This window comes from Vigna angularis, chromosome 5 (genome assembly GCF_016808095.1).
Source record: "Vigna angularis cultivar LongXiaoDou No.4 chromosome 5, ASM1680809v1, whole genome shotgun sequence".
Classification (NCBI taxonomy): domain Eukaryota; kingdom Viridiplantae; phylum Streptophyta; class Magnoliopsida; order Fabales; family Fabaceae; genus Vigna; species Vigna angularis.
This window is the reverse complement of record NC_068974.1, coordinates 8,375,485-8,391,180: the sequence shown is the minus strand read 5'-3', so window position 1 is coordinate 8,391,180 and position 15,696 is coordinate 8,375,485. Positions and strand designations below refer to the sequence as shown.

The window sequence follows — 15,696 nt, the reverse complement described above, 5'->3', positions numbered from 1 at the left end:
AATGATTTTAAAATCATTTTGTTATCTAATACATTTAAATATAATTGCAACACTTACTATAAGTGTGTTTATCTTTTCTTGTTCAGGTTTAAGAAAGTTGTACATGTTGGACTAAATTGATGGAGTGTCTCTTGGGTTTCGCATCTTCTCTTTCAAGAGATTTAGTATGTGGAGCATTAAATCAATTACGTTATCCTTGTTGCTTTAACAATTTCGTCAAAAGGCTCGAACAAGAAGAGAGCGATTTGATTATAACGAGGGATAGTGTCCAAAAATTTGTTGCGCAGAGCAAGAAACAAACGAAAAAACCTAGTGAAATTGTGGACAAGTGGCTGGAAGATGCTAACGATGATGTACACAATGTGAATCAGTTGCTGAAAGAGGCAAAAACAAAAAATCATTGTTGCTTTGGGCACTGCCCAAATTGGATTTGGCGATACCATATTGGAAAAAAGTTAGCAAATAAAACTATGGACCTCGAAAAGTTCATTGAAAGTGGTAAAAAATACGTGCCATTTGACCGGATCACTACGCTTCCTTCAAACACCCTTGATATTCTTTTGGAAAAATGCATGAATTTTGAGAGTAGACAATCGGCATATGAGCAACTATTGGATGCAGTGAAAAATAAAGATGTTTCCATGATTGGGTTGTATGGGATGGGAGGTTGTGGTAAAACTACATTAGCAATGGAAACCAGGAAGTTCGTTGAAGCAGAACATCTTTTTGACAAAGTTCTTTTTGTGCCTATTTCTAGTACAGTGGAAGTTCGAAGTATCCAAAAAAAAATTGCAAGTTCAATACAGTTTGAATTTCCAGAAGCTGAAGAAATGGAAAGAGCCCAAAGATTATGCTTGAGATTAACTCAAGAGAAAAATATTTTTATAATACTAGATGATGTGTGGGAGAAGCTTGACTTTGGTCGTATTGGGATTCCTTCTTCTAAACCCGGCTGCAAGATTCTCATTACCACTAGATCAGATTCAGTTTGTTCTTTAATGGATTGTCAAAGAAAGATTTACTTGCCAGTTTTAACGGAGGAAGAAGCATGGACTCTTTTCCAAAATAAAGCATTTATATCAGAAGGCACCCCTGATACCTTAAAGGGTCTGGGAAGATTAATTTCCAATGAATGTAAAGGATTGCCGGTTGCCATTGCAGCTGTTGCTTGTAGTTTAAAGAGAAAAGAAGAGCCGGAATGGAGGGTTGCATTGGATAAATTGAAGCATTCTAAGCCAATAAATATTGAAAGAGGTTTGACTGATCCCTACAAGTGCTTGCAGTTGAGCTATGATAATTTGGATACTGAAGAAGCTAAATCACTTTAACAAGATGTGCAATAGGAGTAGGTGTAGTTGGAGAAACTCTCTCATATGAAGAGGCAAGGAATGAAGTGATTGCAGCTAAAATTAAGCTTGTTAGTTGTTGTTTGTTGTTGGATGCAGATTATCAACGTGTCAAAATGCATGACTTAGTTCGTGATGTGGCCCACATAATAGCAAAAAATGAGAATAAGATGATCAAGTGTGAAGAGCAAAAAGATGTTATAGTGGAAAAAAATTCAATCAGATATCTATGGTGTGTGAAATTTCCAAAGGATTTGGATTGCTCAAATCTTGAGTTTTTATTTTTACGGACAAAGATGAAAGAACTTGATGGGATTTTCGAAAGAATGGGAGTGCTCAAAGTTTTGATTCTTGTCAATGATGAGGATGGAAAAACTCCATTGTCAACAGTATCTTTCAATACATTAACAAATCTTCGAGATCTATTAATTTCCAATTGGGAATTGAGCGACTTCTCATTTTTAGGCGGTATGAAAAATCTTCAAAGTCTCTCGTTATTTAATTGTTTACTGCCTTCATTTCCTGAATTAAAAACCAGTGTTGCAATTACACCAACAACCTTAAAATTGTTAGAGTTGAATGAATGCGACATTAAAGTGAAGAATTTTGAAGTGGTGAAGAGAATCCCGCTTTTGGAAGAGTTGTACATTATAGATATTGAAGGACAATGGTATGCTAACAGTGAAGACAATATTGAATTCTTTAAGACGTTTAGTGTACCCGAAACTCTACAAAGGTATGGAATTGTATTAGGATCTCGTTATTTTGATGGTGGTAATTTTAAAGTATTTTCCTCTCATCATAGAACTTTATTACTCAACTATTTTGACGTATCAAATGAGGTAATGAAGGGTTTGGCAAAAAATGCAAAGGATCTATTTGTAAGTAATATTCACGGAGGCGCAAAAAGTATCATCCCTGATATATTTCAAATTGAAGGAGGGTGTTTGAATGAGTTGAATACGTTGGAGATACGTGATTCTGAAGAGTTAGAATGTTTGATTATTACTAGTAGTCACTCGAGTGAGGTGGCAACTCTTTTGTCCAACTTGCATACGTTGAAAATCGACTGCATGGAAAATCTAAAAGCTATATGGCATTGTTTTCTACCTGTCAATGGGCCTTTTAAGAACTTAGAGAAGCTGGATTTGAGTGTTTGTCCACGGCTGACTTCTCTCTTCACGTATGTTGTTGCTCGAAGTTTGGTACAATTGAAAATATTAAAAATATCAAGATGTGATGAACTGAAGCACATAGTAGCAGATGATGACAAAACGGGAAAAGGTCAGGATGAATTCACCACAGGGCATCCTGTACAAGTCTTCCAAAATCTTCAGGAAGTAGAGGTATATAGCTGTCCAGAATTAAAACATATATTCCCAGCCAACATTGTTGGAGGCTTAACTCAATTGAAAGTTCTCGAGATAAAAGAATGTGACATGTTAGATCAAATAATTTCAGATATTGTTCCCTTAACAGACCAGGATAGAAAAGAAGAACTTGATGAAATACTTGAGGAAGGTAAGCATCCATATTTCTATAGCCCTTCAATTTGTGAAGCATAGCCTAGTTACATTTTTCTTTTTTCATTTATAAATATGACTCTTTAGATTGTGGTTTTATAATTGCTTTTCAGGAACTTTATCCAACCTTGCAAGCCTTAAGATAACATGTTGCGGGAATTTAGACTCAATTTTTACAGCATCTATTGCTAAGACCTTGACTTCTTTGGAAGAATTGTACATACATGGGTGCAAAAGTTTGAAAGATATAGTAACTCACAAAAGGGTCAATAAAAATCAGGAGGAAATCATTGTTGAGGATGAGCATGATTGTCAGAGTGATATTTCAATCTTCCAAAGTTTGAAAAAGCTACATATCAGTGAATGTGACTTATTGGAGGGTATATTCCCCGTTTCTTTTGTTGGAGAATTGAATGATATAACAAATAAAGAGGATGCTGATTTGAAAGACTTCTCTAGTCGAAATAATACTCAAATTGAGCTTCCTGCTTTACAAGTACTTGAACTTGATCATATTAGGGATAGAATAATTGTTGGTAGTTATAATGTGATATGTCCGTCTTTAAGAACACTATCATTGGATATTGGGAGATATGTTGGGTTTTTCAACATAAATTGTTCAACAGATGCTTCAGAAGCTACAAAAAGAGATTTTATTGCAATCAAGGTATGAAAAACCATCATTTACATTGTTTCTCTCTTTGTGAATTTACAAAAATTAATTTAAATATTTGAATTTGAAGAAGATGTTGTGCTAAAAGTAATAAATGGTCTTACATGCCGTGCTACTAGTGACCTGAATTCATACCATAGGTGCAACATAAATTTTTAATATTTAAATATTGGGATAGATTATTAGGAATAGATTAACTTTGGAAAATTATTTTCTTTTCAACTTTCTCTTAATAGGCTAAACAGAAAGCAAGTTTTGCTAACAAACAAGTGAATCTAAATAATTATAGACTTTGCTTAAACTTTTATCTATACGAACAATACGATAGAAATTGAATACATTAATAATCAGAGTTAAGATAATATTTAGTTTGGTTTAAGAAGTATTTTGGTGTATAAATTGCAGATATCGAACTTGGATTTTGTTTCCCCGGTTGAAAGTGTTGAAGAATGTCTTTCAAAACAACCACATGGTTTGAACTTGATTATGATACACAATATTAGAGAGATTGAACTGAAAGGCTTTGATAAGGCAAGGTACCTTTTTAAACTGTCCATTGCATCATCATTGATGTTGGAAATTTTGAGAATTACGGAATGTGATGGACTTGAGTACATTATAGACACTGATGATGAATATGGCAAAGAGAATATGAAGGCTATCTTTCCTAACTTAAAAGAGCTATATGTGTATAAATGTTTCCGGTTGAAATATATGTTTGGCCAATATCACGAAGCTAATAAGGATTATAAGGAGATTCATGTTCAATTCTCAGCATTGGAAATACTCTCTCTTCATGATCTACCAAACTTTGTTAGCATTTGTTCTACCAACACTCTCACTGTGACGTGGCCATCTTTGAAGAACTTTCATTGTTACAGTTGTTTCTATCCCTTTTATGGTTCTATTAATTGTTTGACGATTATCACAAGTACGAAGGTAGTCTTGTCTTTTTTTTTTTATGATTATTAATTATTTTTCCTTTGTATTTTCTATTTGGAATTTTTTACAATTTTTATTAATATTCTGCAGGATCCAAAAGGGATTCTAAACCATTTCCTCACTTTGCAAACTCTAGGCATATGGAGTTCTGGACTAGAATGTATTTTTTTCCTTAATGGACATGAAATGACTGAGCAACAAGTGAGTTTAAGGTTAAGGTATTTGTCGTTGGAATATCTACCTCAAATGACTTATATTTGGGTGGGTCCCAAGAATTCATTTACTCTCCAACATCTTACCACATTAAAAATAAGGGGATGTGGAAAGTTGGAAGTAATCTTTCCTTCCTGTGTTTTAAGAAGCTTACCAGAGTTGAAGAGCCTAACCATATCAGAATGCATGGAACTGAAGCAGATTGTAGGGTGTGAAAAAGAAGAATCAAAGAATTCTTTTACCTTTCCAAATCTTAAAAGATTAGAAATATTTGGATGTCCAAAATTAGAAGTAATATTTTCGAAGTATGTTTTAAGATGCTTACCAGAGTTGAATCTTCTGCAGATCAGAAAATGCGAAAAATTAAAACAAATAATTGAAGAGGATAAAAAATTGTCTAATCATATTTCTCCTCAACCATGCTTTCCAAAACTAGAAGCGCTGTATGTTGGACATTGCCACAAGATGAAAAGATTATTCTCTGGATCTGCATCTAATGACCTTCCCAATCTTCATCTTTTGATCATAAATGGAGCCTTTGAACTAGAAGATCTTGTTGGATGTGAACAAGGAAATTGTGACGAGATAGGAAATACTAAAGCTGAGCTTCCAAAAATCAAACTTCTAATATTTATGCATCTTTCAAACTTCCACCTAGATACTCATTTGTCGAATTTAAAGAATTGTGTTGTCTACAATTGTCCAAAACTCTCTTTCACTTCAACAACTACTCTTGGGAAGCTTATTGAAAATTTTCCTTATGAAGAAGGTAAATACTATATGGAATCTTTAAATATAAACTGTTATTGGAAGGTTGCAAGATCTTTAATTTTAAGCTTTAGTAATTTTCGTTATGAAGAACACTGTTATAAAGGAAACGATTCTTAAAACGTAGAATTTTGTTGGGTGATATAAAATTCCTATCATAAACTTTTTTTTATGATATAATGATTCATCATGGAAAGTTGAGGATGTTTTCCCTTTTGTTTTGTGTTTCATTGTCACATGAATTCCCTAATATATTTTTTTTTTTGTTACAGATTTTAAAAACACTGTAGTTGAAAGATGGGAGTTTGAGGGCATCATAAGATTATTGAATGAAGATTCGACTATGAGCGGTAGCAGTGAGTTCCGTTCATCACAGGTCAGAACCAACCAATTGCTTGTTCACTCATTCAAATGGTTGACTCTGCTCCCTCATTCAGAAAAAAATACCATTGCTTGTTCCCTTTCAAATGGCTTGAGGTTTATCTGTATATATTTGCATTTCATTCTAAAAAACCGAATGAAAAGTATTCTACCAAATTACAAATCTTCTATATTTGTGCAGTTTGAATTAGATAATGTCATGATATGCTACCTAACTAAGAATCAGCTAGATATTAGTAAACTAGATATGGAGAAGAAGGAAGTATAGTAATGAAAGTTACCTTACAAAACTTATCTTTAGAATTGTAAAGTGTATTGATGAAACTAACTACACTTACTGGAAAAGTTGTAGCGTTAGTGAGACTAGCAGTGCCGACTATAGTATTTTAGCACTTAGAGGCCCACCTTCAATTTGTATGGGATCTTCTCTGTGTAAAATACCTTATCATATATGTGGAATAATTACTAAACTTAAAAATGGATTTTGTGATAGTAAGAAAACCACTAAAAATCGCTCATTTCTCACATGATGAACATTAAAAACTAATGGCCCACTCAATCATATTTTTTCAATTTGTGATACACAGGAGACTGGGGATATAGGAAATGAGAGTATTAAAGCTGCAGCAGAGGGAGCTAAGACAAAATCTTTGCCAAATGGTGTTGAAGACATTAGCATTGAAGGTGGTGTTGCAACTCACATTGAGTCTAGTGGCATGGACATACCTGCACTAGATTCAAATCTTGTTGAACAAGATGATAAGATGAATGAAGGAAAGCCAGGAATAGTGTTAAGTAAAGGAATCCAAATAGAAGAAGGGTTGAATCTGTTGGATAAACAAGAGGGAATAGATATTGTTTCGAACAACAACAGTGATATTTCTCCAGGTTTTTTTATTTCTTTTTATGTCATTTCCATCCTATATTTTCATATCAGCCTCTCAAACTTTGCACAGCTTCTGCAGATATCCGTATAAGATTGGGAGAATATAAACATTTTGTTGAACTGGATGAGGGACAAATTTCTCTTCTGGTGGAGGCAATAGCAACATATCCTCATCTTTGGAATGCTTGTGAGAGGTTTAGTGAGCGCTTTCAAGCTTGGAGGTTGAAAATTTTGGCAGATATGTTGTTGCTCCTTCAGAAGGAAAGTGGGGATAATATCATTCCTCAAAGAGAAAAAGAGTTCCATAAACTATGTGAAGAAGCTATTGAAGTTGGATTTGAGAGTTCATGGGTAGAAGAAATGCGTCAACGTGTTGTGGCGAGGGATCATAAGCTGGGAGAGGACATTGCTAAGAGACAAATAGATGAAAATTCTAAGAGGTATTTCTATTTAAATTCTTGACGGTGTAAAGTAAAGAATGAATCTTACTGACTTTATTGATGCCAATTAAAATGTATGTGTTTCTCTTTAGATATACATTTGATGGTAAATGCAATTCTAACAAGATAAATAGCATCAGTTTTTGAGTATTTTGTTCTGTGGCAAGGAATTTAAGTTTGTTACACAGGTCCCAGGCTGTTGAACAAGGTGATGGGCCTAATAAAGACTGGGAAGGAACTTCTACGTGGAAGATCCAAAATGTTAACAGTAGCTTGGAAGAAGGTTCTAACTTGGTTGATAAAGAAGGTGAAATAGGTGTTGTTTCTAAAGACCGCATTGTGGATCCGAGAAATAAAGAAGCAGAGGAGGAATTTGTGAGTTTAATAAATCTTTTTGAGTATTGGATGAAATAAAAATACTGATTCTATTGTGATTTTACACCTGTTCATTACTTTGTTTAGGCATTGGTGAACTCGCAACAGACTCGTGAACCGTGTATGATGAACCAGAAAAAACCACTTGGTGAAATTTCTCAGGTAAATGAGAAACAAAAACACCTTAAATTATTCTAAATTAATATGCATGTCCACTTGCCATCAACAATAAGCCTGTTAGTACGTCATAGAAAGAAGTCAAGTCTGCAACTTATTACACCAAAGCTACCTATCATTTGTTCTTGCGCAGAGTCTTGAGCAAGTTGCTGTAAAGGAAACCATAGCAAAGAACACCAATATGGCAGCTTCATCAATTCTTTCTGAATCCGCCAGCTCTCAGTTGGACCCAAAAGTTACTTTCCAAAGTAAATCCATTCCACATGTAAGTTATTTTTTGCAATTCACATTTCCCAAAACAAAAAGTACTAAATTTCTAGGTTGGAATTTAAATTTAATATATTTGTTACTCATACATTTTACACCTACTCATCATCATTTTATTTATAGGCCACCAAAATATATATATATAGATATACACTCAATTAAATAAAGATTATATCTCCTAATAAAATAAATAACTATAATGATAATATCTCAATGTTGGAGTATGAAGATCTTGATGCCTAACTTGCGCAAAAGATTTACTTTCCCTTCCCATTTTACACAATGAAGGACAAAATCCTTATATTTCGTCGATGAAATTTTGTTTCTCATGTCCTTCCTAAATTCGTTTTCATATTTTTTTCTTGTACCACCATGTGGAGACATTGCCTCACCATTCACACACCACTCACATTGTCTCCCTCCTTTTCATTACAATCTCCACACAATCTTGCTTAAAAATTGTTCTTCTTGCAAGGCAATATATATGCACCTGTTTTTCTAATGGGTGACCCAAACACTTAGGCCACATATCAATTAACAAATTCCTTTCCAATGTCAATGCATGCACCTTCGGTATACAATGAGAAAAAAAAAGTCCATCTATTCGTTCACATGCTCCAATCAACATCCTCGTTGGGCGGTCCTGCACAATGCATTAGCATTAGTAAATTAAACCATACAATCAGAAACATTAATTAGTTGTGATATAAAAATTAAATTGCAAGTTAATTGAGGCACAAACAAAACATTATCAAGTTGTAAACCACCATTCAAATCTCACTACCCTTCTTCATAGCAATGTCATTCTTTCCATTCGACAATCCTACTAGTATGTTTGTAATTTTTTCACATCTATCAAACCAGATACATTTCTTGTACATGTTATGAGGCTCCATTGTCAATAATCCAAGGAATGGCATGCCTACCGATAATGGTATATACTTTGTTTCGGGAACATTCAAAATGGCAACAAGTTATTGCCATTAAGCTTGAGTGATGTTAAATATCACTATTGACTTACCTGATAGGACCTGAAACTACACACCTTTATTGCTACTGCTCTTTGTTGGCATACACAAAAGCATTGTTTGTGCCCTTACCACACCCTCCAGAATGGCCTGGGATCCTCGATCACCCTAAGGTCAATCCTCCCACCAGTCGAGGAACCTGTGAAGTTGAAAACATGAGCTTGCATCATGTTCATCTCTATTGCAATGAGTATAAAATTTGTCAAAATAATCCACATGCCCTCTAGAACGGCCTAATACTTGATCACCCTGAGGTCGGTCCCCCCACTAGTTGGGGAACCCATGAAGCTTAAAACACGAGCTTACATCGTGTCCCCTTTGTTGTAGTGAGTACAAAATTTGTCAGAATTATCCATACGTTTCGATTTACCTCATGCATCAGATGTAGTTCTAAAAACCATGACATTTTCATCATGAAATACAGTGGAAGATTGTTCCCACAATAGTCATTCATCGCGTATGACACATTAATATGCTTGATCAATGGTTGGTAATGGATCTTGAGAAAACAAATTAAAACAAATGGTCACATAAGCCTTATCTAGACCAATAAGAAAATGATGCAAGTAATCTTTTTGTTTGAAAAGTAGTCGCTTGTTTGGCTATGTCACATGTACATTTTGCAAATTTGCAAGTCAGTTTTTTTCATAAGTTACAATCCCATAATCTAGATAGACAACGAAAGTAAGTCGACACCTCTTAACTCTTGTATTGTTTACATTTTCCTTAAGATGTCCTTAATTGGAAAATACATGTTTTGTTCACAATGGATAAACGTTGTATGAGATGTATCCATAAGGATTGTGCACCATCTTAATAAGAAAGGGTAAAGCGTAACAATGGCTCGATAATGTTGAGCAACCACGATACGAGCATCAAATTCACTACTATCTAGTCCTCCAATTTCTTAAGAGTTTTTGGTTTCAGGACTATCCCTTTCACAAAACACAGATTACTCAGAGTTGAGGTCCTGGCGACAGAGGGCGAGGAAGTTGAGGATGAGGTAGACGTGGCCGAGATAATTTTGAGAATGATAGTGAAAAGCAAACCGGTCAACAGAATTGGCAGCAAACCGGTCAACAGAATTGGCGTGACTAAGGACAAAGGAAAGGCTGAGGAGATCGGTTAGGAGTGAAGTGTTTTAAGTATGGCAAGTATGAACACTATGCAAATGAGTGTAGATAAAAAAAGTGCTACCATTGTGGTAAGTCGCGGACAATTGCTAAATTTTGTCGAGTTGAGAAGAAAAGTGAGAGAAACCTTCTTATAGAAGAAGAAGATAAAGAAAAGTGTGAAATCTTGTTGATGGCAAAGAGCTCAGATGCAGTGGACATGGAGAGCCCAATCCCAACAATGGATGAAGGGATCTCGGTAAAGGATGCAACAATTGTGGAGAAGGAAAACCTGGAGAAAGAACTCAAACAAAAAGATGAAGAGATTGAGCGGATAGGGAGGCTTCTAGATGAAGCTAATGAAATTATGAATAAACAAAGGGTTGAGCTTGAATATCTGAAGAAGGAGGCTCTTGAAAAAATAGAGAAAGCATATGGTGTTCTTGAACCAAACGAAGAGGAAGATGAAAATGTTGAGAAGAAGCCGATGAAGATGTCGGCCAAGATTGTTGAGAAATCGCCTAAGGTTAGAAACGAGTTGGTCAAGGATATTGAGAAGTTGGACATAACAAAGTCAGTCAAAGGATTAAAGAGGTCAACCAAGGTAAATGGCAGGAGGGCCATAAGGAAACCCGGTGTGAGATGATGCACATGGAAAGCCGAATGAAGGAAGGAATAATTTAAGTTTTTGGGGAGTTTGTTGGGATAAACTTAAATTTTAGGGTTTTATTAATAATTTTGTTTAAATCTTATTTTATTAGTTTTGGGTCTAGTAATATTTAGTTTGATTTTGATAGAGATAAAATAGGGATAGGTAGTTATAATTTTCTATTCATCTAGGTACAATATTATTTTATGATAGATTAAACAGATTTTATTTTTAAAATAATTGATATTTTATTTTCATATTTTATTTTTATTTTCGTAATATTGTAAGTGTCATGACTATTTAAAGTCTTTCAATTATCAATGAATAAAAGACTTAATTTTAATAAAATATCTGACTGTAATGTGAGATTTTCTTAACACATTCAACTAAATAAAGACAAAAAAATATCAATCCTAAAATTATTCATCAAATAATATTCATAATATTAATTAAATAATGTCCATAATTATGTCTATAAAAAATTATGTATGTTTATAATTATGTCCATCAAATAATATCCATAATTATGTTATAATAATATATTTTCTAATTAATAATTAAACAATGTTCACAGTTATGCCCATCAAATAATGTCCATGACTAAAAATATATTTTCTACTAAAAAAACCATTCTGATAACATCTTAATACTTACCATCACAATGGAATATTGTTGATAATATTAATTTAATATCTTTTTATTTAAATTACTTTTTGGAAAATATTTCAATTTTAGAAATATTTTTCAGTCTTAAAAATTAGTTATTATTTTGATTTGGAGTACATGAATAAAATAAAATAACAAGTTTTTCTCTATAACATATTTCTCATATATTTCCAAAATCACTAAAAGTTTAAAAAATGGTATCAAAGTCAATAGTTTGCCATAAATTAGATAATTATGATAAAAATAACACAACCCAACAACATGACAACAATGACAATATAAGTAAATGTCACCCTACACTTGAGGACAAATATACTATATAAAATGAACTCACTCTTGAGAGGGAGAATGTAAAGAATAATCTGAGTATAAGTCTAAGGTCTCACGTTTGATAGTGTTAGAAAATGAGACTTTTTCTAGATACTCTAAGATCTTATATCTTATTTGTTAAGTAATGTAAGATTGATATTAATTAAAAACCTTGTTTTGTGGGAAAGTTGATTGTATGATTAAGAGTAATAGCATTTATTGTTTGTAGGCTTACATCTCTCTTATTAATAAGAGAGATACCTTTCTGTGAAATATAACCCACTGCACACACATATTGTAGAAAATTCTTTATCTCCCTTCCATAATGTATTTTCTCAACAAAAACTCTGTAACCTAGTTTATCTCTTATTTTACAACCTTCACAAGTTAAACACAATATAATATAAGAAATAAGCTTAATAAATCTATTGTCTTTAAGATTTTGGGTTGAAAATGTTGTTAATGATTTAGATTGAACTAAAGGTCACATTTATATAATCTCTCCCTAATAACCTCTCAAAAGAAAAACAACAACAACACAATTTAACTTCTACTAAAACTTATATGATGCATCCAAATTGGTATTAAGAAACTCAATGCTTTACGACTATTATGGCTTGATGCTACCTAACGTTTATTTTGTTATATTTTCTTCTTATTCCTGTCCAGAGTGAAATTAAGAGCAGCCAAATTGAGGCGCATATTGCTAAAGAAAGTGAAGGCCATCATAAACTCATTGAAGACTCTGGGGGCAATGATATGATACCAATTGCTTTGGGGAAAGAGGGTGAAGATAATCTAGTTCTAAAGACCCTTGTTGAGTTGGAAAAGTATCTGAAGATGTCTCTCAAGGACATAGTTAGTTCTGAGACTAACACTCTCCGTCTTTTTTCTACTCTTAATTTCCTGTCCAACCTTCCTTTCAAAGATGTGACTCTATCAGATGGACTCAAACATATTATAGAGACTATGCACCAACACTTCCCAACCATTCTATGCTCCTTTAAGCAACGCTTTGCTACCATTGACAAGTTGGCAGAACTTGAAGCTCATCAGAATGAGGTGGTCATTAAAACTTCTAAGGCAGAGAATTTTAATAATGAAGCTCGACTGAAGGAAGTGGTTTTGAAGGAACAAATCATTAGGTTGAAGGAAGAAATAAAAGTTTGTGAGGCTGCCTTATCATCTCTAGATGAGGGAAAAAATAAATGCATTGTGGAAACTATAAGGTACGAAAAAGAGCTTGAAAATGTGAGAAAAAACAAATCTCAAATGGTGGAAGATCAAAGAAAAGTCGAGCAAGAATTGTTTGAAGTGACTTATAAATGGTCAATTTTGTGTAGTGAATATGAGCTCAATCGGATGGCTGTAAGAAGTCCCTCGTGAGGGTTTTCATTGTTCATTGTTTTTAAGACTTCCAACTATACTATAATGTTGAGACTTCCAACTTTTACGCGTAGCTTGGTGTCCTAAAGAAATTTAACGTACGTTTGTTACCTTGTTTGTTGTGTAAGAGGCTTCTCTTGGTGAGACGAAGACAAAACATGTGTTATGAAAAACCAAAAGTACTATTTGTTCTATTATGTAACTTATAGTGATCAAGTGTGTCTCATTGTTTCTTTTTGTTCCCTTCCTTCAATAAGTGCCTTATATATTTTGTGTAAGGACTTCCAATTCTACAATTGTACTCCTATTAGTGTGTCACAACAAAGCATCTAAGGAATAAATTTTTTTAGAATTTATGCTTAAGAGAAACAAGTAGAAGACTTTTGGAATGGAACAAACCAATCCATTTGAAGACTTTTTTGAAACTTTAATGAAAAAAACTTATTTGAAGACTAGAGCAAACCGATTTACTATTCAAGTATGGAGCTCCTAATTTTTCTTTATCAAGTTACAATTTAAAATTACTATTCACTCGTTTTACTTATAACAAATCTATTGTTAATTAGTAATGAGTTTTTTTATTCACAAAATATCATTTACTTTTTAACGTACAAAGTTAATGATCTGTCTATAATGTCATAAAAATAAGCGTATTAATGATTAAAAATGTTAAAAATAATCTAAGTACCAGTCAAAAGTTTGCATTGAATAATGTAACATCCCAAAATACAGTAATCACTATAAATTAGAATTAATTACATTAATCAATTAAACAAAGCAGTCTTACATTAAAACTGGGTTTAAAAAGCCGGACGGCTTAAAATACAGAAACCAAAATACAATACAGCAGAGATAGGAAGAGTCAGGGACGAACGGTTTTACAAAACCAAATAACCGAACGTTCACTAATAAGACTAAACAATTCAAAACTAAACAAACGAGCGCGCTAGGGCTCGTTCTTTACTTCCACATCTACGAGGCTCGCATCTTCCAAATTTTCTTCTTCCAGCGCCTCTTCAAGTAGCTCACTTCCATCTGCTCCCATCCACACGGATGATCATCGCGAAGACAAGACGGACGTACAAGGACGAGGGACAACACAAGGAAAAACGAAGGGTAAGCTTATGTAATTTAATTCATACCTTAACATAAAAATTCAACAATTCAAACACACCAGAATATTTCAACATGAATAATCATCCAAAACTATTACTAGACGGACCGTCCGGACTGTATGAATCTGTGTAGCTACAGGCGTCCCTTGCACCCGGGTGATGTAGTAACTGGAATAATCACATCAGCTGCCACCCGAGGTTAGCCCTATCCAAAGCACCCCTAAGGACTCGGACCTCCTGCCGTTCCCACACATGACCTACCATCCTCTAAGTGAGGATGAGTACTCACGGAACATCAGGATGGACAGCCAGCATTAGCATGCCCACAGTCATACTTTACAAAATTCCATATTCATATTCATCCATACAAGAGTCGTTCCTCCCTGGAACGCTCGTTCAAAATCCATAATCATTATTTCATCTCATATACTGTTCATTCATTACCATTCTTCACTTTAACCTCATTTTTATCTTCCATTACAATTTCATAAAATAACGAGCGTTCAGCCCTCTTCATAACGAGGACGAACGTGAAAAACTAGATCGAGAACTCCTCGTTTCAGAACCGAATGAAACCGACACATCATATTTACCGAACGTCATTTTCTATTCGAATCAGTTGAATGAACTGACTATAGGAAGATCGAATCCTTACTCAAAGAATAATTTAGATAGGAAATATTTAGGTCGAATCCAAAGAGATAAAGACTCCTCAATACGAGTAGATGACCATACCGAGAACAATTTATTTTATAGAAGCCGACTGCCAATCAATGACCGAACGCGGTATACTGATTTATAGAAATTTTGGACGAACGCTATTTCTATCCATTTGGTATTTTAATACTAGGACGAGCGTTCGATATAAGACCGAGCGCCACTCATAACGAACGCTTTGGGTCGAGACCCATCGCAAACTTGTACTCACAATAGAATTAGAAATAAAGATAATACGAGAGGGTGAAGATAGAATAATAAAAAAAAATGACTAAGTGTCCAATTATGTTTACAAGCTTCTCAATTCCTCACACAACACTCGAGATGTCTACGTTTGGCCGAACGCTCAAACGTAGCACTAATAAAAGAGGGCGTTCGTCCTCAACTAGGATTCCTTCCGAATGAAAGAATCCCATACCAAATCATTTTCACTGGAAAACGGAACGGTCAAAGACCATCCAGTAACGTACGTACACAATCATAAGGGAAATTTCTTATCATACTCAATATTATCACATTTCAATTTTTTAACATATAGTCTCACTCATTTACAATCATACCGTATTCAAATAATCATATCTTATATCATCAAATCACAGAAATTTCATACATTTCATACATCATAACATAGCATCATAAATTTTCATATCCAATCAATTCAACGAACGTTCATGCAACACATAGTCATATAAATTAAATTAATAAGCTTCCCTTACCTGGATT

General features: G+C 33.9%; 2 protein-coding genes across 8 annotated transcripts in view; both read left to right on the top strand.

Moving 5' to 3' along the window:
- The window catches only part of LOC108340379 (uncharacterized), a 37,227-nt gene that overhangs the window by 14,242 nt on the left and 7,289 nt on the right, over window positions 1–15,696 (top strand). For 3 of the 7 annotated variants that reach the window (XM_017577720.2, XM_017577722.2, XM_017577723.2), the window contains 11 exons: window positions 87–2,867; window positions 2,983–3,536; window positions 3,948–4,481; window positions 4,575–5,466; window positions 5,738–5,841; window positions 6,434–6,734; window positions 6,803–7,172; window positions 7,361–7,547; window positions 7,635–7,709; window positions 7,858–7,989; window positions 12,425–13,380. In XM_017577720.2, coding sequence (XP_017433209.1) covers window positions 1,463–2,867; window positions 2,983–3,536; window positions 3,948–4,481; window positions 4,575–5,466; window positions 5,738–5,841; window positions 6,434–6,734; window positions 6,803–7,172; window positions 7,361–7,547; window positions 7,635–7,709; window positions 7,858–7,989; window positions 12,425–13,141 — 5,271 coding nt within the window. In that variant the 5' untranslated portion in view covers window positions 87–1,462 and the 3' untranslated portion in view covers window positions 13,142–13,380. Of the gene's footprint in view, window positions 1–86; window positions 2,868–2,982; window positions 3,537–3,947; window positions 4,482–4,574; window positions 5,467–5,737; window positions 5,842–6,433; window positions 6,735–6,802; window positions 7,173–7,360; window positions 7,548–7,634; window positions 7,710–7,857; window positions 7,990–9,946; window positions 10,856–12,424; window positions 13,381–15,696 lie in introns of those variants that run through there. The other 4 variants (XM_052877473.1, XM_052877474.1, XM_017577724.2 and 1 more) reach the window with 3 other exon arrangements.
- Window positions 120–1,328, top strand: LOC108339165 (probable disease resistance protein At1g61310). Its single transcript, XM_017576308.1, has one exon. It carries the CDS (start codon window positions 120–122, stop codon window positions 1,326–1,328), a length of 1,209 nt encoding a protein of 402 aa, XP_017431797.1.